Source organism: Siniperca chuatsi, linkage group LG7, assembly GCF_020085105.1.
Source record: "Siniperca chuatsi isolate FFG_IHB_CAS linkage group LG7, ASM2008510v1, whole genome shotgun sequence".
NCBI lineage: Eukaryota > Metazoa > Chordata > Actinopteri > Centrarchiformes > Sinipercidae > Siniperca > Siniperca chuatsi.
Window position 1 is genome coordinate 31242903 of NC_058048.1, and position 24085 is coordinate 31266987.

The 24085-nt window shown below is 42.7% G+C and overlaps 1 protein-coding gene across 1 annotated transcript in view; it reads right to left on the reverse strand.

Moving 5' to 3' along the window:
- Positions 1-88: 88 nt before the first annotated feature.
- LOC122879250 (tumor necrosis factor alpha-induced protein 2-like) overlaps positions 89-24085 on the reverse strand; it is a 46947-nt gene continuing 22950 nt past the window's right edge. Inside the window, 13 exon segments of the mRNA XM_044203156.1 lie at positions 89-4309; positions 4312-4435; positions 5630-5751; positions 5889-6044; positions 6576-6698; positions 7553-7688; positions 8967-9083; positions 9171-9271; positions 10381-10491; positions 11137-11251; positions 12471-12589; positions 13242-13508; positions 13851-14128. Of these exon segments, the coding sequence (XP_044059091.1) occupies positions 4124-4309; positions 4312-4435; positions 5630-5751; positions 5889-6044; positions 6576-6698; positions 7553-7688; positions 8967-9083; positions 9171-9271; positions 10381-10491; positions 11137-11251; positions 12471-12589; positions 13242-13508; positions 13851-14128 (1955 nt within the window). The 3' untranslated portion in view covers positions 89-4123.

Consider the following 24085-nt stretch of genomic DNA (forward strand, 5'->3'; position numbering starts at 1 on the left):
AACATACCAGCATTATCGTAATTTCAGACTTAAGAATCCCAAATCAAACCCTGCAGGAGAGATTGATCTATTGCACAAATCAAAGAAGTCAGCGATCGGATCTGTTTTATTGTCATTAAAAGCTGATCTCTGTACAGAAAGATTCATTTCATACATCCACATTTACAAGAGACGGAGAACAGAATAGAAAAGCGTTTCTAATCTGAGGTGCATCTCAGCTGAAAAATGGAAATTAAAAACAACATGGGAGGAGTGATGTGTGTACGCTGGCCTCCGGTGGGCAGAGTGTGTAACTACACCTTTCTATTTTAAAAGTTTCACTAATAAAGTGTTCGTATGCTGATGAGACTGCCTTTACACTTGGTACAGTCGATATGTGAGGGAGATCTCAAACGTCAGAGCCTCCTTGAGATATTTCAAAAGAGTCTCGTGAAAACAAAACTTTGAACAAAAAAAAATTATTTTAATACAAATTAAGTGGCCGCCTGTAAGGAATATAATCAAGTAAAAAAATTTTGGATGGTTTGGAAAATGATTATCAGGAATTTAAATGTTTGTAGTTAAAAGCTAAAACATATAAATCTATTACATGTGGAAGTGAGGAAACGCAGAATAAACCATTAAAATATGAGAAGACGTTTAATCCCAATTAGTCCTCAGTCTGTGTCCGTCTGTAGTTCTGTCCCTCAAATGTCAACAGAGTGAGCCCTCTCCTTTTATTTCTCTACATCTAACTGTTGGTTTAACACTTTGAATCAACACAAAAAAATATTCTGCAGTAAAAGTGAGCAAAAAAAAAATCTCTATTTATCTCTGAATCCCACATATATAATAAACCTCATCACACCAAAGAGCTTGAGCTAGAATCACTGCTTTAAATACATCATCAGCATGATAGAAACTCAGATCATCGTCTAGTACCTTTGATTAAAAGTTGTCTTTTTTTTTTCCTTTTATCATGTGCAACAATAAAACTACATCTCCCATGAAGCTTCTCCATGTCCTGGGATTATAAACTAAACTCCACATTTATAAAAGCACAAACAAGACCCTCTGAAACTCTGAAGGGTCAGAAATCCCCAAAACAAATCCTGAATTTCATCCAAAACCCAGACTACAGCGTGAGGAGGAGTTTCGGCAGGTCCTCTGGTTACCTGTACAGGTCAAAGACTGTATATGAAGATGGATGACGTGTCAGCTCCCCAAAAGTGAAGCCAGAACATCTGGATCGCCCCCTAGTGGCGGGCTGCAGTACAGCTCATAAACCCCGCCCCCTCCATGTTAGCGGACAGGACCTGAGCCAAACTAAAAACTCAAAGCACACGTTAAATACATTTTTGTCATTTTAGGTAGTTCTTGTCACGCTGATGTGTGTTCAAGTGTTCGTTTTTTTCTGATAAGTTGTTTGATGCTATAAAAACGGGGTTTCACATCATGATTGAATGCCGGGTGTGTGTGATCACTACTGCGCAGACTCTGGCTCCAAACGACGCAAGATGGCAGCTCCCGTATCCGGTACAGTGGGAGGAAGTGGATACGCATCATCCATCTTTATTTACAGTCCATAGTGCAGGTCCTCATGTGGTTTTAGTCCACTGATCTACAGCTGCTGGTTCTCAGTCCAGGGTCCAGTTTATTGATCCTGACTATACAGACATTAAGAGTCAGAAGTCCTGATTATCTGATGAATTCAGTCTGGTTCAGTCCTCCTGTTCTGGTCTTTGTCCCATAATGCACTTCAGTCCAGAGAACTGGTTTCCTTTTATTGATTCTCTATAAAGTGCCTTTCAGTCCAGAAATCCTGCAGGAAAATGTCGGGACAGTTTGTTCTGATGTCAAACAGTGACGCAGCCAAACTCTACACCATATGAACAAAACAAACCTTGAAAGTCGTGTGGTGATTTGGTACAAACACGAAATGTAATCCTGTTAAATGTGTCAAAACCAACATGGGACGAACCCGCCTGTGACACACTACAGTGACTGTATATTATTAAGGCCTGGTCACAGCAGGTGTATCAGAGTTTTCATGTAGAGTTTAAATTAGTTTCGTCCGCTCTGCCACAGCAGCTCTGAACACAACACCCCTTTGATCACAGGAACTCACCTCGCCATTTTTCTATTTGTTGTTTTTGGCATATGTATGGGAGTAGCCTACTTGGAAGGACTTGGTTTATTGTGGGCTTTGGTGAAGGGTCCAACTGTGGAGGGGTCTGAGAGCCAATGAAAAAAGGGTTGGGTCTCGTGACCAGATTTGAAAACGCTCTTCTTTCTCTGCTCAGCACTTTAAATAGTGTTAATGTAATGTCAGGTAAAAAACTACCTAAATATTCTTCTTGTAGTGTGTTAGCAGTGAAAGAAATACTTTGCTTTATTAGCTAAAAAATATAAACATGGTTGACATTACAAAAGTGCAGGTGATGTTAGCCTGTTGGAGAAGCTAACGTTGATGTTAGCCAGTTGGAGAAGCTAATGTTGATATTAGGTCTATAAAACCATGTGAAACAGATTACAGTATAATATCTCCTCTGGAATCAAACTGAAAACATAAACCTCTCTTGTAATGTTAGTGTCAGTGTTTGATTTCTGTTAGCGTCTCATTCAAAGACAAAATGAGTTAAATTAACCGTAAAAGTTTGCTTTTATACTTTTGTGGCAGAAAATGTAGTGATGCATGTATGGGGGCCGTAAGGAGTTCCCCAGAAGTGACGTCCGCAGTTGGACCCTCTTGGAACGGAGAGCTGGAGAGTCCAAAATGGAGGAAGCTATCCTGGCTTATTAGCTGTGTGTGACCATCCGGTTTTACCGAAGCTCCTCTGTCAGAGTATAAACTGCTCCACAACAGAGACCTGGTTCACACACAGTTAGGAGACAGATAGACATCATACTAACATGTCTCTTGAATAAACATTTTGTTTAACTTATTAGCCAGCTCACTTACTCACTGCCAGTTAGCAAACAAGCTAGCTTGGAGAAGTTTGGATAGTGCTAGCATGTTGCCAGGCTTTGTTTTGTTTTGTTTTTAATTTCAGCTTTTTGTGAACAATGCAAACACTCTTATGACTGCTTGGATCATCATCAATAAAAATTAGGATGTGGTTAGCCTAGCTTAGCACAAAGACTGGAAGCGGGGGGAAACTGCTACTTAGCTGGCTACCTAACTTTATCAAACAAGAAAAACCTTCCAACAACTCCAAGTCTGCCTGATTTTTGCTTGGTTATTGAACAGGTGTAGAAATAGAAATGTAAAAATTTGACATTTTGGTTTTAGCAGCAGTTAGCGTTGGAGCTATTTGTTGTTGTTTTTTAGTGTATTCATCCAGTGAGCAACTTTCATCTTTGATCACACTATCCAGTGCTCTCTTTCTTTTTGGGTTCGCCAAATTTCTGATGTGACCAGGCCTTAACCCTGAAGCTCCTTTTCCCCCACAGGTGAAATAAATGATTTTCCAGTGCAATTTCATATCTGACAAAAGTTTCTGACTTCGAATCAATTTATCATGTTTCAATGAAGAGAAATGGTTGGAGAATTGATTATTTTCTCCTGTCGGGGAGAGGCTGACAAGAGTCAAGTCTTGATGCCTCTGTGATCAAAATGTTCACCCATCCATCGTCTGCACACCGGCCGAGTCGAGAACTGATTTTTCAGTCCAGGTTTGTCCTCAGTTCTTGCCGTCACGTCCTCTAATCATCGTCACTCCTCGTCCACCAGGGACTTCTCTCCTCTTTTTTCTTTCCCATGTGACTGTTTTTCCCCTCAGCACTGAGAGCTTAGATTATTTTTTATCAGGATCCTAGAAAGGAAATGTGTAAATGTTGCACTTTTTAAAGAAATTGAAATCAGAGAGTCAAAATGATTAAAAGTTAATCTCAAAGTCTCCGCTGGACATTTAAACCACTTTTACACCATTCCTTCTTTTTTTCATTACAAACTTCTCCAGAGTCTCCCAGAAAGAAAAGAAACAATCACAGTGTTGGCAGATTCCTTTAAGGCGGCAGCCTGATGGAAAGATTCAGTAAGTTGTAGTTTAGTTGGTAATAATCATGACTGCTGAAGAAGAAAGTGGAGTTAAATTAGTAATAAAAACCACCACAGCAGGCTGAGCAGGATGACCTCGGCTGTTCACAGAACATCGTCAGGGTTTTCCTGGACTTGTGTTCGGGTTTTGCGTCGGCGCGGTCGCAGCGTGGTGAAGCAGGACGAGGCAGTGAGGGCGATGCGGCTCAGCCCCACATTCAGGCAGTGGACCTCGGAGGTGACCGGCACCTCGGAGAAGAGGGCGCGATCCCGGGACAACCGAGCCAACCCGCCCCGCCGCCGCCGCCGCCGCCACCGTCGCTGCTCTCGATGTCTTTGACGATGTTGAGGATCTCCTGACGCTCCGCCTGCCGAGTCATCCCCCGGATGTTCAAAATGGCCGACACGTGCTTCTTCCTGAACACAGGGAGGAAAGGAAGGATTGAACAGGAAGTGTCACTCCATGTGTTTTCACAGATCTTCAACAGAGGAAACATGCGGTTTGAGCAATCAAACGGCATTTAATGATCTTTGTGCGTCTGGCAGAGCCCTAAAAGGCACAACTACACACAATACAGCATTTTTCACCAGCTCAAGTCTTCTTACCTTTTTGCTTTCAAGTCTCAAGTCAAGTCTCATAGCAGACAAGTCCAAGTCAAGTCGGAAGTCCTCATTTTTGCAACTTGAGTCCAAGTCTCAAGTCTAAAGCTCTGAAATGTTCCCTGATATGACTGAATGCAAATTTTTTTATCTACTTATTAACAAAAATTCATATATACCCAAGAGACATTATTAGAGGAAATATAAAACACATTTTCAAACATGTATACGTGCTGTTTATTAATATCTGAAGTTAATTATATGTTTCTGCTCCTTTTAAAGGGTTAAAAGAGGGTTCGGGTATTATTGTAGTTTCCAGACTTTACAGAGACGTCTCACAGGACTCAGTGTGGCGGTAAATATAATCCATACAGCTAATAGGAGAACAATAACAAGAGTGCCGGACTTACTATAGAACACACACACACAGAGGCTGAGTGGGTTAAAGGTGACATTTCAGAGCAGGAATGTAACGATCACAGAGGAAGGAAAGTGTTTATGTGTTAAAGCTTTGTCTTTAGTTTTCTCTCTCTCTCACACACACACACACACACACACACAGAGGTAGATTTTATTTGCTGACGAAAAATGTAAAACATTTCATCATAGTTCCCATTATCAGATGTTACTTTTTATTTAGTTTTAATCTCGTTTTTTTGTCATGAAATGAAATTCGTCAACGAATATGTTTCATCATAGTTTTCTGTTGAGGAAATTAACACTGACGGGCAGAGAGCTTCTTTTAAAGTGTGCCAGCTAAACCACTGGAGCTAGGAAACCAGTTTGTCTTGTGCTTTTCACCAGCAGAGCTCCCAGTCCAGCAGAGCTCCCAGTCCGTCAGTCCGTCAGTCTGTCAGTCCGTCACTGAGACGTTTGTTGAGGTTTTGTTTAAACTGTGAAATGAGCCTCTGTGTTGTCCCTGAACACACTGCACGGTTGAAGAAGAAGAAGAAGAAGAAGAAGAAGAAGAAGAAGAAGAAGAAGAGGTGTATTTGTTGGATTTGTTCGTACCTGACGTCTGGAAACTCTCGGACCAGAACTCCGACCTCCATCTGGATGGAGGGGACGTCTTCCAGCTGGATGATCTCTGAGATGTGAGACAGCGCGCTGTCCAACCAGCTGGACGGAGACTCCTGGCAGACAGACATCAGATATACCATCATACGTGATCATGAATCCACGAACTGTAATCTATGAACTACAGATTTCCCAAATAAAAGCTCATTAATAACTATTGGCTTATTTAACTATTGACAAAACTCGCTCTGACCAGGTCTTTGAAGAGGACTTTGATCTGTTTGCCTTCTTCTCTGAGCCGGCCGGCCATCCTCTTCCTCATCTTCATAGAGGTACAGATGATTCTGCCTCGCATGACCGAGCGAAGGTACTCCATCACCACCCGCCGGTGGACCTCCGCCACCAGCAGCTGAGGGCGAGAGAGGGATGGTATCACGACAAACAAACTATCTGCTTTTCCCAGTTTGGTGTGAAACAGCACGACTGGTCCGCCACCAGGGGGCGTCAGGGCCGTGCCATCATACATTACAGGTGTGTGTGTTAGAGGCTGTGCCCATCACATTCACTGCTTTGCCCCCCTTTAAACTGCTCTCCACGTCATCACGCAGTTCCAGTTCAAGTTTTCCTCAGAGGAAACTTTCTGCAGAGTTTTCTGTGCGTAACAGTGCTGTTAAATACCACCGTGCTGTCATGATTAAAATGAAAATGGAATCAAAAATGTGGTCTCGTTTTTTCTATGTTGTATTTTTTCATTCAAGTTTAATTCAGTAAGACTTTACAGTTTTCATGCAAAAATAATTCATATTGCGACATAAACATGAAATTGCGCAGCTCCAGCGGACACTTCGGCCAGACCTGTTAAAAAGAAGAAAGAAGCGTGCGCAGTTGTTGCCGCGGTTACCCAGTGTTTCGCCAGATAAATGGATATGAGTGTGCGTACCTGGTAAGGAGGACTGTCCATCCGGTGATATTTCTTGAAGTGTTCTTTGATGAGAGCTTCGATCTGCTCGTACGGCTCCGCGTTGCTCAGCCACTTCCTCTTCACGAGCCGCTCAAAGAACGGCTGACACACACAGAGAAAGACGGATTATTTTATAGCATTTTATTTTTATGATTTCTACTGGGGGGGGGGAGGGGCACCTTTATTGTTTCAGGCTTATTAAAACCTCTCTGAACATTTTTCTCTGACTGTCGAGCTGCAACAGTCCAGATGAGAGAAGATCTGAGTTGATAAAAATGGTGATACATCTGAGTCTCCTTCAGTTATTAACATGCGCTGATAGCAGTTCACTTATCTACCCACTAGTTGAGCTCATTGCTCAAGCTCAATGAGCGGTGCAGTGCCCCAGGTTCTGCCTCTCAGGCTGCATACAGGCTGCCCAACCTCGTTGGTGGAGGTTGTTTGGGCTGTATGCAGTCTGAATGGAATACCTGCAGGCAACACCCAGGGCTGAAAAAGTGCCCTCCACTTCCTCTTCATGTTTTTCGACACACACACACACACACATATACAAACACACATAATATCTTAAATATCTAACTCTGAATTGTCTTGTTGAAAGGTGCTACAAAAATAAACTTACCTTGCTCAACACCAAACTAAACTAATCTAAACCAAACTAAACTTTAATCTACACTAATCTAATCTGAACAAACCAGTCTAGTCTGAATTATAAACTAGACTAAAGTCAACAAGGGTTTTTAGTGTTTCAACATTCCCAGAATAAATAAAGGTTAAAAATTCAAATTCAAACAGCTTTATTGATACAGAGACAACTCAGAGAAAAGAGAAGGTGAACTGAAAGTAAGACAAACACTCTCACTCAAGTGTTAACAGCCACAGATCATAGTCATAAAGATATTGACCCATTGTTGGCATGTTTCTGTGTGTGTGTGTGTGTGTGTGTGTATATGTACCCTGATGTGCAGGTAGAGGCGTTCGGACAGCACTCTGACTCCCTGCTGGACGATGTGATCCAGAGCTTTGTTGGCTCGACGCAGAGAGTCCTCACTGACTGACGGATCACACTGAGCACAGCGCTGCACGAACCCCCTGCACACACACACACCAACACACACACACACACACACACACACACACACACACACATTAATAAACGGGGACCATGATCGTATACCTACCAAGTGAGGACCGCAGTCTATGAACATTAAAAAAAACTAAAATAAAAAATGGGGAGTGAAACTGAAGTTGAATCCTTTCTAACAGCAAACATTTTGAACTGTCAAACACAGGTGGAACCAATAACATCATTAATTGCCGCGTGACATTGCAATAACTGCTGGAACATCATTAATGCTACATGTCAAAATGTGAAAAAGCTCTGATTCATTCAGGAACAATAAAGAAACAAGAGTGCTCTGATCCTGGAGAGCCTTTCAAGAATCTATCGTGTTTAACACGTAAGAGGTGGAGGAAGTATTCAGACCTTCTGCCTCGGTAAAAGTACTAATAGCACGCTGTGGAAATACTCAATTAAAAGGTTTTGCATTGAAAACGTAACTTAAGTAAAAGTCTTTAAGTATTATCAGTTAAAATTAATTAAAGTATCAAAAGTACTCAATGCAGAAAATGACCCAATGTGAGGTTTATATTATTATATATTATATCATTGGATTATTACAGTAAAATGCTGCTTACACATTAATGCATCAGATTAATGTGTAAGCAGCATTTTACTGTTGTAGCTGGTCATTTTTAACCATTTTACAAACGTTGGTTAGTTAAATCTATAACAATGCATCATATCTTATAAGCTTATATGTTTTATGTAAAGTCTGAAAAGTAACTGTCAAATAAATGGAGTGGAGTAAAAAGTACATTATTTCCCTATGAAGTGTAGTGGAGTAGAAGTATAAACTAGCATGAAAAGTACTTAAGTACAAGTACCTTCAATTTACTTTTTACTTGAGTAAATGTGCCTAGTTAAATTCCACCACTGTGTAAGAGGGTCAGAGTTTAAGAAGGTATGAAGAAGGAAAAACTGATGATGCTCAACGATGAAATGCTTCAGTAAAGCATAAAATCTAAAGTCTGCTTCGCTCACATGTTCACTATCAGTGTAGCATTTGCACAACAGAAACTGATGAGAAACACGTAAAAAGAAACATAAAGTTCATGAAAATATTATTTTTCTCCTTTTGTCTCCATAAAGTTACCAGCTGATAAAAATGCAATGAAATTTCTTTTGACATGACAGAAAAGCGTTTGGGGGCCACTGTCCTCTGTGAAGCTCATTACAGCAGTTTATTCACAGATTCAGCAGTTTGTCGATGAAGCAGATCTCTTAACAGTTCTTCTGTTTGTTTGTACCTGAATGGAGGGCAGCAGTTGACCAAGGCGATGGTTTTGGACACGTATCCGTCCTCGTTGTCTCCAAACATGCCGCTCTGCATCCCTTCATGAAACATCTCAACTTTGCGCTGGAAACTAAAACAAGAGTTACAAACACAAGCATCGTAATCCCGATCATCGTTAACCTCTGCAGCTCTGTCTTATCAAAAGCTGTGCGTGTACCTGTACAGGAAGTCGGCCAGGCCGTTGAGGTTGCACTGAGCCACTCTGGAGCCCAGACTCCTGTTGATGGAGGCAGAACGCTCCAGATCGACCTGCAGCCTCTGAACCAACAAACGCAGAGTCAGTGTGATTTATTTTATAGGTGGTGAACATTCGTGTTTTAGTTCCACAGTTATTATCTGACGTCCAAAAAGACCCAGAATGTACAGAATGCAGAGACTGCAGGAGCCTTAAAAGACCACGGAGGTGAGATTTAGCTTCAAGTTGTAACCCGTTAAATACAAGTAACAGTAAAATATTTACTGAGCTGACTAATGCCACATATCACAGCATTTATAGACTGAAGCGTTTGGAAAAATATTCAAACCATAAATTGTAATAGCCAGTATTCACTAATACTGTTACTACTACTGTCAGTGACACTCAACACTGCTTGCAGAGATGTTTTACATTAAAAGGAAACCAGGAAAGGGAAGCATGATGTCTGCTGAGCTTATGGAAAGCTTTTAATATGAAACATCTGTGCAGGATGTGTTGCGTTAATTGAGCGAAGTTTGCTTTTGCAATATTACTCAGTATTTTTACATTTTAAATGGGAATCATAGGACCGACATATTTTATTTTAGAAATGTGTTGTCCATGAATTAGATTTTTTTAATCCAGTTTATTCTAATTTATTTTCCAGAGTCTGTGTCAAAGCTTTCCCTCCAGGCAGCCGCTGGTTTCGGTTCATTTCTATGAAAATCAACCTGCAGAGACCTCAAACTTGCTGCAGACAGAAAATTCACCACAGTCAACATGAAACTGACTTCTTGTCAAAGTGGCTTGAGATCAGGAACTGTTCTCAGAGAGTTCTCCCTGCTGGTGCGTTCAAGGACCTTCAAATTGTCCCTGTCTGAGCTTGTTCTTCTTGTTATGCTTTCTTTGGCCACTAGAGGACAGCAGCTGGTTCAGTGGAAGTGAAGGATGTTAAAGTGTGTGTGTGTGTGTGAGATCAGGAAGTGCTTGGTGTTGACTTTGGCTGCAGTTGAAGGAAAGACTCAGAAAACAATCAGTGTACAAAACACAGCAGAATCCACCTTTATGTAACACTTCACTCTGATTCAACAACCTTTATTTAAACAGACAAGAAACACTGGACAGAGCTGCTGGCTGGTGTTTGGATCCATCGGCTCAGACACACACCTGCAGTAACCGTGGTAACATGTACCTGAATGACGGTCTTGGCCAGAGTGATCTGATACTCCTCGATGTGCAGCGACTCCATCCATCTTTTCTCCTCCTCGTCCAGGACCTGGCTCAGCTCTGTGGTCACTTTAGCCTGCACAGGGAGGAGCCGGGGTTCAAAACAAACGCACCTCACATTTAACCTCAAGCTGCAGGACGTTCTTAGGCAGCAACAGATCGTCAACGGCACTGCAGCAGAATAATGAAGCCCGCTTAAATAAATCCTGCCTCAACTTTTGCTGTAGCGTCACCTGGTAACATACTGTACTGCATCGGCCGATCAAAAACATGCAGGGGCAGATATACCTGGTAGTGTGTAGCTCGTAGCATTGTGCTAACTCAAGTTTACCTGGTTCCAGACCTCTGAATCACGGCCCACCACTCTGATTTGTTCAGCGAGTCAAATATGTCAACCTGGAGAAGCAGCGTTCAGTTTTTATGGAACAAACTCCCAGAAAACTGGAGGTCTGCTGCAACTCTCAGGTCATATAAATCAAGACTGAAGACTTTTCTGTTTGCCGCTGCCTTTTATTAAATCAAATAGTGATTAATTTCTTACACTGTAACTTATACTCTACTGTTTCATCTTGTTTTTATTTTCTATTTAACTCTTTAAGTGTTTTTAAATGCCTTTCTATTTTGCCCTGTGTTGCTTTTATGTTTTATGTAAAGCACTTTGAATTCTTGCCTTGAGTTTGAAGCACTATATAAATAATGTTGAGTTGTGTGTGTGTCTCACCCTGACGGAGTTGAGACAGTCCTGCTCCAGTCTGTCCACCGTCTCCGAAGGCAGCAGAGGGCTGAGCTGAGAGCGGCTGAACGGACTCGTGATACACACCGTCCCCAGAACGTCTCTGAAACAACACACACACACAGGCAACGTGATGTCTGAACAAACACATATTCACGCAGAAACTCTCCGAGGGGACCAAGAACCTTTTGAGGAACTCAGGAACCAAACCTGCGTTTTGACCAGAGGAACCGGGGGATCAAGTTAGTTTAGTTCCAGGTGTAGAAGAAGTCCCTGCTCCATTGCTTGTACTTTCTAACAGTTTCTTCTTGTAGTGCTAACGGTTTTCAGGGCTGATAGGTCAAACACAGACACACTGGGTGCAACAAGTTTTAATATTAGGACGAGATAGGGACATTTCTTGTTCTTAATTAACGTTTTAAAAAAAGCTTTGTTGTCGGCTTCCCGACTCGTTCGAAAAAGAGCGAGATAAAGAAAGATGGCCGAGAGAGCTAGAGTGTCAATGAAGAAGATATAAAACTTAATAGTTTCATGGCAGTTATGTTCCAAAGCTAAATCCATAACCTCTAAAATCTAAATAAATACAAACAACCACAGTGGAGACTGAAAGGTCATGAAAACATTATGCTGAAGCTTTTTGTAAATGACTTGGCCCGCTGATCGTTTGTGTGCAAAAGCTAACAGAGGTTTTTTTGGTGAGAGAGCGAGCGGGAGCCTCCTTTGTTGATTTCTGTTGTGGAGATTCATATTGTTCAACGTGAAAATTGAAAGCAAAGAGGGAAACAAAACCCAACAAGTTAGGCTACTCAGTCATTCAAAAATAACACGATAAGATCAAATTAAATATCCAGAGCACTATATCTCAGCTATTTTAAATTATTTCTCCGACTTAATGTTTGTTTTATAGTAAGATATGTAGGCCAACAGTCTGTGCGCCACGTTGCACTGGTCGTTGAGCTTGTGTGATGAAATTAGGGCCCAAAATGTTATATTCCTGTATCACCTATATGTTTGTTGTTACGTTCGCTATATATTCATATGTCAGTGCGTGTGGCAAACACAATAACCTTAATGTTTGATATTTTAGCCTCCCCAACAATGATGTGCTGGTGTCGCCTATGCAAACAACAACAAGATGATTCTGTGTTGTTGTTTCTTCATACTTTAATCGATCTAATTCGTCTAATTTACATCGCTCTTCGGGAGATGTGGAAACGTACAGAAGGGACTTTTAGTTCCTAGTTTAGTTGCTCTGATTCAGCAGTTCTTGGAACTACTTTGTGCTAATTCAGCGGATTCCAACATGTTTAACGTGTGTGTACCTGTTGTATATGTTGTGCAGCCAGTCCAGCAGGGAGTAGATGTCAGTGATCTCCAGCTGGTTGTCGGTGATGGCCTGCAGTCGCCTAGCAACCGCCTGGTGGTAGCTCTGCACGTACACCTGACAGGTCAAAGGTCAAAGGTTAAAGTGCATCATAAAGTGAACATTTAGCCCTCAGTGCGGCGCTGGATGAAGTCAGAGGAGCACCAAAGTTTGAAGGACACAGTAGTTAGATGAGACGTTTCACCGACTGCTAACGCGGCAGAAAGTTTCAGATAATCAATAACAAAGAAGAAAAAGCTGCGGAGGCTCACAGGTTCTAAGAGTGAAATTACTGAAGTCCCAAATTATAATGAGTAAATGAATACAGTGTAATATAACATAAAACACGATGATGGTTGTGAGTTAATCTTACTTTGGGACAGAACAAATACACGTAATCACTTATCATACTGTATTTTCATCCAAGTTCAATATTTATCTGCAGATCCATCCATGTTGGGCTGCTGTGCTTTTAACTCTGAGACATCATCTCTACAATCACGAACAAACTAAACATCCTGAGGCGTAAAGTAGCTCCCAAGTGTCTGAAAATAATGTTTGTGTCAGTCTGAACTTTACGACTCCTGAGTTTTTCAGAGTAATTAAGTATTTCAGCTGGAAAGGTTTCTGGTCGGTCTGACAGAAGCTGGAGGTCCAGAGGACTCCTGAGTCACTGAGAGCTGCTGCAGGTGATGAGCCTCATCACGTCAGTGTCCAGGTGTTTGCTCACCTGGAAGGGCTGGTACTCTTCGGGGTAAATGGACACCACGTTCCTGTTGGAGGCCCCCAGGTCCTCCACCACCCGGGCTCGGAGCCGGTCCAGGTATCCGTCGAGCTCTCCGGCTGTGAACTCTGCTCTCTGAGGCAGAGAGCCGTCAGCGGCCTCCTCCACCGCCTCCCTCCACCTCTGCTTCAGACGGCGAGGCCTCGGGCCCCCGGGGGCCGCGGCCTCACTGAGGGCCCAGTCTTTATCGACCTGCTCCTCCTGCTGCAGCACCTGCACACACAGACAGACAGGTGAGGTCAGCACTGATCCCTGTTTCCCGCTAAATTACATCCGCTCTCTTTACTGTAACAGTCGTTTATCGGGTGCTTTTGTTGCCGCATGTTTCCTGTCTGTCTCTGAAACCGTCAGTCATTAACTGTCAGTCGTTTGTGTTCAACTGTCTGAGTTTCTGGTTAATTCTAGAGGCCACACAGAGGACGGCAGATGTGTATTTATGACTGATGATCAGTTGTGTGAACAGGCTGCGAAGTGGCGTCTACAGAAAAGGAAGTTATTGTTGGGTTTGGATTTCTTTCATTTGATAGTTCTATCAAAATGTACTCCGTCCCTCACCTGAACCACCAGGCCCAGGTTTGGCCCGGCTGTCGGGGAGCGCAGAGACTCCCTGACCACGGCCCACAGCTCCTTCTGCAGCTCCTCGTACAGCAGCTCCACGTCCTTCGCCTTCCTCCGCCCGCCGTCTTTGACGCTCGGGCTGGTGGCGTCCTCCGCCTGCGGCGCAGCGCCCCGGTCGGCCGCGGCGGACTCATTGCACTCCTGCTCCAGCTCCAGGATGTGAGTGTCGGCCAACAAGAGGTCCCGCTTCTTCACCAGCTGCAGGATCTCCAGCACTGACGGAAACAGGGAGACGGGCGACATAAACATTTGTTCAGCTGATATTAAGTTTTAACGTTTAAGGGACTGAAAATAAATCTCATGAACATGGGAAAATTAACAGGATAGGAAAAGAAGAATGAAACAGTTCTGCAGCGCAATAATCTCTTGGCTTTTTTGTGTGAATTAGAGTGAATTTTAACAATAATCTGAGAATGAAAAAATACTCTTTGGTTGAATTGGTCACATCCTGTGGATGAATCAACCTGTGACGAAAACTCATAAGTCATTGCTTCATTTTTAAGAAATGTTTCTCACTGACTTATAAACCAAGTTTTGTTTAAAAAAAGGAAAATAAAGCGTTCAAAATGCTGCAGCTGGTTATTACTTATTATTATTACTGGTATTTATGAATGCATTTTGTATAACAGGGGCTATTTAGTTTGTAAAGGCTGAGTTCAAGCTTCATCCATTATGAGTTCATGAGAAGCACATTAAAACACCACATTACATCCATTTACAGCAATTTATATGTTTGTATTTTTCTAAATAGAGTTTCCTTTTAAAGGCATAATATGTAACACTTCTGCTTTCAAATGTCTAAAAACAACTAGACCTATGTTATATATTTTGTTGAGTTGTGTACATTATCCCAAATGTTTCCAACGAACCCAGAGAAATCCGTACTGTTATTCAAGGTAAAGGTGCGTTTCATTTGGTCGCCTGTTGATGGCCCTTTGCCCCCTCTGGTTGCTGTAACTTCCGGGGAAACACAGGAAGCACCAGGCGAACGTGACTAAACGTAACGTGAATACAACTTTAATACGTTACCTCGTCCGTGAACATGATGTCACGTCACGTCAGAACAACTCCCATGATCCTATGCTACTTCACGGTGTCACGAAACTACGTCTTTTCTTCTTGTTTTGGTGTGAGAGACGCCTAGCGGCAGAAATGACATACCGTGCTTTTAATTAATATTAAAATATTGTGAAACATAATATGTAAAGCTTCTCCTGCTGGTACTTTTGCTACTAGTATATGTTGATGCTAATGCTTTTGTACTTTGACTTAAGTAAAAGTAAAAGCAGGACTTTTACTTGTTGTTTCTACACTGTGGTATCACTTCTTCCAGCGCTGGCAGCAGCACATTCAGGTCACTGTTGTTGTTACAGCGCTGACGTGTTTTGGCTGCAGATTTTTCTGTTTTTTAACTCCAGTTTCTTTATAAAAGACCTTAAAGGTCAGATACTCACAATGAAACCCCTTTATTCCGACTGATTAGCATTAACAGCTGTTCATCAAGAGGCAAACATCAGCGCCATCACCACACACACACTCAGCTGTGTGTGTCCCTGACTCTGCAGCACTCTGGAGGTGGGTTCGTTTGATTTGAACATCAAAGCAGCCCTCGGGGAGCCGGAGGGACGGAGCCGGAGGTTCCCACAGAAACTCTGATCAGGTTTCTCCTCGACTGTCAACGCTTTTTAAAATGCCGAGCTTTCTGGGAGGTTTCATCACAGTGTGGAGAGTCTTTCTGGACCTTGGGGAAACATATCTGTGGAACATTTTCTGAACGCAAGCTCCACAGCTGTTGACCATTTCACCCGGTTGAAAGCTACAAGAAGAGCTCAGTAAGCGGACCTCGTGACAAACATTTACCGCAGATACTAGCCGCTCCTCTGCTCTATCAGTATTACTTTATTGACCACATGTTCAAAATCTAAACAGTTCATTTCCTCAAAACTACATTTGGTTGTAAATCAGCTTAAAACTGTGGTTTTGGCTGTCCACCGAGACAAAAGGAAGAGACACTTTTTTATTCCCGCTGACCTTTACGATGATTACGCAGAACACCAATAAACTCGGCTTGATTTGACTTTTCGAGCAAACAGCCGGACTACAGCGGGGTGTTGATGGGAAAAATCCTGCGTCTCAGTGAGTCCTCCCTGACGGACAGTAGGCTGACTCTGTGATCCTCCAGAGACGGCAGGGCTGGTCTGAGGTCAGCGTTTACTGTCTGTCACCGTGAAGTCGTTCGGGGAGGATCCTCTCAGACTGTCAGGGCTGTGACGTCAGCAGATGATGTCACAGCAGCACTGTGATGACATCATCCAGACTGTGCAGAGACGGCAGGCTGAGATCACAGAGCTGTCAGAGGAGTCTCCACTAATTCAGACCAATCTGACAAATCTCTTAATCTACATTCAGACTGGATCTCTGTCTGTAGGAGAGGTGACGTGACTTTAACATCACCTGTGCTGGTCACTGATTTAATCCCGTCCTGAGCTCGTATGTGGGTTGTTGCCCCCCCCCCGAGTAATAATTAACACCCTTGTATTTTAAAGTGGAATGCTGAGTTTTTTTCCTCCTGCTGCATTTTATCAGCTCAGTTTGAAATTTGACTTTAGTGTGAAAATGAAGGAAGTCAAAAATGGTGTTGCTAATGTGATAGATGCTGACGTGCTAACACCAACATACAGGCCTGTTCGGGAACCAATCAGACGACAGAAACAATTAAAGCCATCAGGAGAGCGGGACCCTGTTGTGATGTCAGCTGCAGGTCGATGCTGCTGTTCGCTTTGAGCCCCGTGTGTTTGTGACCCGTATCTGTTCACATGTAGTCAAACCGTCCCATCAGAGCAGCCGAACCAGCAGTCAGCAGCTCCTGTCTGCAGTGGACCCGTGGACGGACAGACAGCTGTCTCTGGATCACTGTGAGACTGAAGGAAACTTAGAAACAGCAGGATTCTCAGGCAGGTTCTGCAGCGGCTCTTTTCTATTCTGTTATGGAGGTTTATTCTGGACGGACGTCAGAGATAATGATCTCCTCTGGACGTGCGAGTCACACTGAATGATTCAATATGTGTTTTTTCGTCTGTGAGTTCAGATCTGAACCCATTTCATTTGAAGAAGATCAACATCAGCGTGATAAAGCTTCCACTAACCAGAAACAGACATGATGCAGGATAATTAGAGAGGAAATATGACTCAGTTATTCATCCCACCACAATACTGCAGCGGCCAGATAATACACACACTCACATCAGGAAGTACACACACACACACACACACATACACACACACTTGGACAGGAAGTGATGTCATCTCCTGCTTCAACTGCTGCATCAGAGGAGAGCGTTTCTCCAGGGCTACTCTTTCAAAATAAAAGTCTTCTGTGGGGCACACACGGCAGTTAATGTGAGGATGTGAGGCCTCCAGATGTTGCCTCGTTCGTCCACCTCAGTGCCAACAGAGGAAGACACACACACACACACACACACACACACACACACACACACAGTGAGAGCCCAGGGGAAGATCATCTCTATAACCAAACAATGTGAGGGGAACATCTCGGCTTTGAAGTCACATTTTAGTATTTTATGTTACTTGTTTGGTTCAGCGGTAGAATAAAGTTTGGTTCCTGCAGCAGTGAGGAGGTCAGAGGTCACGCTGTTAAAGCCTGTAACATCCTCACAGCCCAGGTTCAGGTCCACGTGAGCTGGCTTTGTTGTGAAAGCTGCTGTAGCTTCCTGTAAACTGTCAGGAGGTGTGTGTTCATCCTCTACCTGAGGAGCGGAAGACTCTCCGTTTGTCCTCGTTCTCGTCAGCTAGTTTCTTCTCATTTAAACTGTCTGATTTCGGAGAATCGTTCACGTCAGACAGCACTGTTTCCTCTCACACCGAGCCAAAGTCCTGCCCCCTTTTTAAACTCCCAACCCAGTCGCCAGAGTAAAATGTCGCCATTTTACATTTCTGCAAACCACGGAGACGTTGAATCTGTACATTAGTTCAAAGGTTGAATCTCTACGTTTCAAACGCTGTGGTTAAGGTCTGGTAAGGTTTAGGCACAAAAACCACTTGGTTAGACTTATTTGGGTTAAAAAACAAATGTCCCAACGACACGTTAAGAACAGCCGGTTTTGTCGGTTGAAACAGGAAGCTAACTGTGGTCTCTGCTGCTTTTGCAACTCCAGCCATCTGATCCCGCCACCATCCGACCCTCCTCCTCCTCCAAGGATGAAATCTTGCTTTTAAAAGTTAACTACGTCACTTCCAAGAAATGTTGATATGATATGTATTATATATATATAATGTAAAGATTCAGCGAATCCGTGGTTTGCAGATGCCTACATTTTATTCTGCTGACTAGGCTGAAACTCCTCTCTGTGGATTATCTCAGTTGTACCATCCGACTTTCTGAAGAGCGGAAACATGTTCCTGGAGCTCCTCCACACAATGGAAGTTTTCACATTACACTGTTAGAGCAGCTAGCGAAACCGGGGCTAGACAGGAAGTGACGTCAGGTCTATGCGTCTCGCCCTGTTCCTCATAGAATTAAATGTGGAGTGAAATCCAATGTGACCACCGCTTCAATTTATTTTAGGACGAGGATGTGTGAGTACAACTTTCTTCCAACTGGATGTTTTTAAAACATGACCATGTGTGTCCAGACTGCTAGTTAAAGAGTGGAGGTCGGTTTTAATAAGACCACTGGGGAGAGGTAACCACACACACACACTGACAGGGTGTGACCACTGTAAGGTGATATGTCAGCACTTGGAGTAGCTTTAAACCAGACGACACTGGAGCTTGTAAAACACAGCTATAACAACACACACACACACACACCTACTACCCATATACATCATGTCAGTGTGCCCGTCCACACAGAAACACAGCTCTTACTGTTCAGCCTTCAGAGGAAATCTGTTCCAGCTGGATGGATGAAGCCCCACCCTCTTCCACATACCACCACCAACACCATCAGCAACACTTGTAAACAATCCGGGGATGTTCTGCTGAGGCAGGTGAAGAGAGAATTACAAACGTCGAGGCGGGATGAGATGAAAGTGTAAATTATCATCTCCATCTGCACTTGAGACACGTAAAACAGGAACGAGTCAAACACTTGACACGTTGGTCCAGAATCAGAGCCTGGTCCATAGTGACACCTAGATTTTGTAGGGAGGATTTAAGGCTGGAGTTCGGGACTTTTACATATATATGAACGTGGACGCAGCAGGAGTTTTCTTTCTTCTTTGAGGTGACACATGCTGGACCTTTTTCTCTGGTTCATGGAACACGACGGGTTTGTGTCACACAGAGGTATTATTTGTACAGATAACCAATGCAAAGAGTAGACGGACGAGTGAATATTTGTGAAAGGAACTTTAACTATGCCCTTGTTGCCAAACGAGTTCACACAGTGCTGATTAATATCACCACCAATAATATCACTTTTTAAATCTGGTGTCTGTGGCGACATTCCTGCGCTGGCGGACCGGTAATGATGCGCTTTACATCAACCAGAAAGGACTGGTTTGATTGAACAGAGTTGATGCAACTCTCTCTCTACACGGCTCTGGAGCAACCGCAGCGACGCAGTGGCCTGCGGCCGCTGGGAGCACAACCTAACAAGCTCCAAGAAAAGTGTCTGATGCGGCAGATAAAAAAGAAACTCAGCGTTCAGACGAAGGATTACTGTCAAAACAAGGAAGGGATCGACGGCGAGGGCCAACAGGGATAACCGTTGGTGATCGCACGTGATAGACGCAACCTCAGGAGGTTTAAAGAGAAGTATGTTGCTGAATATGTTTGAATGCATTCATCCTTTTTCTGGCTCCAGCGATGGTGGTGAACTCTATTCTCAGCATATTTCGGACAACATAGGTTTATCCTGAAGGTGCATTCATTGATTGATTTCTGGGCCCTGAGGTGCAGAATAACTCCAACAAGCCGTAAACACAACATCTGACATATTGTCATCCTATACAGCGTTGGTGTCGAACATGTGATCAACCAGCTGCCTGCTTCCTCAGCCAGGAAGGGGCAACGTGATCATCCCATCGGAGTCGTGTCTGTGATGGATGAAGTGCAATATTCACTCTCCTTTCAGCTCTGAAGGAAATATCTGGCTCTTTAGCTTGAGTTTACACAGATGTGAAAACTCTTCAACAAGTCTCATTCAGCTTTGTGTTGATCTGACGTCTGACATTTCAGACACACAGAAAATACCTGCTGCCTTTTGTTGGTTGAAGCAGAACAGTGAACTCTGTGACTCTGTGTGAAACTGAAGAAGCCGAAGCTGCTGAGTCAGAAAATCTCAGATTGTACCTGTTCAGATACACCTGGAGGAAAGGAAGGCTTTTATAAGTGCATCTGCGTGCTGTTGATCTAAGTACCTTTAATATACGTACTCAACATGTGTGTGTGTGAACAGTAGCAGTATTGTGTGAGTGTGTGCAGACTGTAATCTGAGCTCTGCTTTCACATTTTTCTCCTCTCTGGTCGTCTGCCGGTTCACTCAGAGGAGAGCTGCTCCTCCTTCACTGTCACTAAAGACACTCGACTCAGCAGCTTCACATCTAAACTTTGTTCATGCAAAGCTGAGAGTTGTGTTTCTCCTGCAGGTCTTTGTAGTTTTGATTTCAGTTGTAAAGCATGAGAGTACATGAGGAGATAAAACTTCACAGCAGAGGTGGAGGAAGTCCTCAGATCCTGTACTGCAGTAAAAGTACTAATAAATGCTGTGAAAATACTCTGGTACAAGTAAAGGTCTGTGAGTGTGATCAGGAAAAAGCCCTTAAAGCATTAAAGCAGTGCAGCGTCCCTGTGGCTGCTGTGCTGTTATATATTCTATCATCAGGTTATTATTCCTCGTGCATTAATGTAAAGCAGGATGTTGCTGCTGCAGCTGGTGGAGCTGGAGCTCATGTTGAACCGGTTTGTATCGGACTGCAGCTGACGATGCTTTTCATTCTGGATCCATCTGCCGATTCTTTTCTCCGTCGATCCATCGATCGATCGGTTTGGAAAACTGGTGAAAACGGTGAGAAACGCCGTCACGACGACCCAGAGCCCAAAGCGACGCCTTCACCGCGTCATCGTGTCCGACCGACAGTCCAAAGCTCGACGTTATTAACAAACATTACAGTTATTACAGTCGTTCAGAGGAAAAGCAGCAGATCTGCACATCTATCAGAGAAATGTAGGTAAGTAAAAGTAGCATGAAAAGAAAAGACAAGTATCTCACATTTGTACTTCAGTAAATGTACTTAGTTACATTCCACCACTGATTCACAGTCAGATGGATCACAATAATATAAAATAAAGTTTATATATTAAAAAGTGAATTTAGGAGACAGTCCCTGATTCTGTTACGTAACACATTTTCAGATTTCAGTATTTGAGAGTTATTACAGCCTCTAACAGCCAAAATACATCTTGCAAGCAGTTTTGTCAAAGTGGTTAAAGACTAAATTCAGCCTCGATACAAATCAACCAATCTAGGGCTGCTATATTTTCATATTCATTCACCTTTTTGCTAAACTGATTAATCCTTTAGTCTATAAAACGTCCGTAGTAGTGGCAGAAAGTAGTGATAAAGGTCAACCAAACTTTCCTAAAGTCCAAGGTGATGTCTTCAAATGTCCCCAGCCCCCTCCCCCCCCCCTCCCTCCCTCTTATATTTAATAAGTAGAAGATTGTCCGGCTCATTCCCTGCAGGCACAGCTGGGTGAAATATGTTTCCTCTGACATTTCAATCTTCTTTCTTTGTAGGATTTTTTCCTTCAGGTTTAATTCTTCATCTGCTTACATATACAGAACCATAATAAACTGGGGCATAGCTGCAGTTACTCCAGCTTCTTCTAAGGAAGCATATCTTTCACTTCAACGTTCAGGACAAATTCAGTACTTTTCTATCATACATATGAAGTTTAAGAGCCTCTGGTGGTTTTTTCAAATGTACTTGGTATAAAAGCAAAAGGTGGATTTGACGTTGTGCAGAGACAGAATTATACAGTAGAAGATTATATTTAGGGCATACACTACACCAGTCTAAAATGGATAATAATCATCTATTTCTATTGGTTTAACTGATAATAGAGGTACGTACAATATACGTTCCTTCCTCTTGTTTGACTTTATTGGTGGCTGGTGTGGTGTTGCGAGTTTGTATTGTATTGTGTGTTAATTAAACAATTGCAACTTATTGCAAAGGCTTGCAAAGCAGCATTCAGATACAACATCAAGTTAAATTTTGAGGTTTAACCAATGGATGCAGGGTCAATAGAGACACACAAACATGCAGATTTACCGCAGAAGAGGCAAACTTGTGTAAAAATATGACTGTTTAAGTAAAACTTAGGGATTTATGAAACACTGGTTCATGTAAAAAAGATTAAATTTCAATCATCAGCATCACATCAGAAACACTCCATGAATATACAAAATTTAAAACCTTGAAGAAGCCATGTTCGGAGAAGTTATTTCTCTCTGGAAGTTTGTAATAGAGTTGGGTGTATTTCTGTCTGTGTGAAGCTACTTTAAACGTGTCAGATAAATAATTATCAGCAGAGAGAAGAGTCTGCTGTGGTCTCTGACAGGAAGTTGGCTAGTTGGTCAGTAACAGTTTTATGGCTGTCCAGACCTCCATCAGCTGTGGAAGGACATGCTAATCATTGACTGGTCCTGACAGGCCTGAACATGAGCCTCTTATCAACACTGAGGCTGACTGGAGTTATGCAACGCTGGAGCTGAAAACAAACTCTTCAACAATTCCTCAAGCTGTCCTCACTGTGAGATGTTAAGAGGAGAGTCTGTTTGTACCTTACACTAATGTAATGGTCGGAAAAGAGCAGTGTGGGGGCCAAATCTGGCCCCACTATAAAGATTTGGCCCCCAAATGACATCTGAAATGTTCTCTTATTGGTTGTTTCAAGTTTTTTGTCTTTTTGCAGTCTTGAGTGAGATTTTTGTTGCAGCATTTTCTTTTTAGACACTAGTATTAGATTTTGATGCTTGTATTCAATTCAATTCAATTTTATTTATATAGCACCAATTCATAAAAGAAGTGATCTCATTGCACTTTTCTTTCTCTTTATAATATTATTTACAGATACAGAGACCCAACAATTCCCACCATGAGCTTGTATGAAAAGTTTTGAGAACACAAACTTTTGGAGCATGCATTTGCTGTTTGTGTCACATATTCTTAAAATCTGGCTTCGCTGCATTAAAACAACGGAGAAAAGCTGTAATGCAGCCAACCTGAGAATGTGTATCTGACATGTGATATGTATCCGACACCTTAATGTTCACCAGCTACGATTAAGCTGATCAGCTGATCAGTTATTGATCTGAATGAATGAAGAAACTGATGTGAGGCGATCAGTGGAGCTTCTTTGTCTAACAAACGATCTTTGGTCGGATACAGATACCAGCTTCCACAGATGGAGAAGCTGCTAACATTACTGAATATGGTAAATTAAATGAAACTTTTTGTCTGCACAACCAGGAGCATGTAAACCTGAGTGTGGTGTGTTTGGAGGTTTTAAGAGTCTTTAAAGTGGACTTCCTGTTTCATATTTCACCTTCTACCAGAAACCTGCAGCAACACGCCGACAAACAACCTGCAGAGCTGCTGGTGGTGGTCTGAACCGACAGGACTCTGTGGTAATATGACCGTGGATTAATGATGCACACACACACATTCCACAGTGTATATCAGTTGTGTGTGTGTAAAGAACATTAAGCCTGTCTTTCATCACTCCCGTCCTTCTCTTCACCTCAAACATAAGCTCTACCTGGAGAGAATCTCAAGGTCAAAGTGAGTCCATCCATCCATCCATTTATCTGCTGTACTTGACCTATACTTTTCCAGTCTGTGTGAAATGTCTGGTGCTTCACTGGACAAGCTTCAAATGACTCAACGCCATATGACACTGCCAATGTGTGTTGCAGTAAACTCGAATGGGTGGAGATTCATAATTTTGGATTTGTTTCTATGCAGATGATGACGTTCTGCAGGCTTCATTAGATCATGACTTCCTGTGTGCACTATGTTGGTTTGCAGCTGAGTGTGAAGCCAGCTGGATGAAAATCAGATTGAAGTGCAACACATCATACAGACAGTAGAAGAAGTCTGGGTACTTTAGGCGGGTAGGGTAGATCCGTGTGAATGTGAT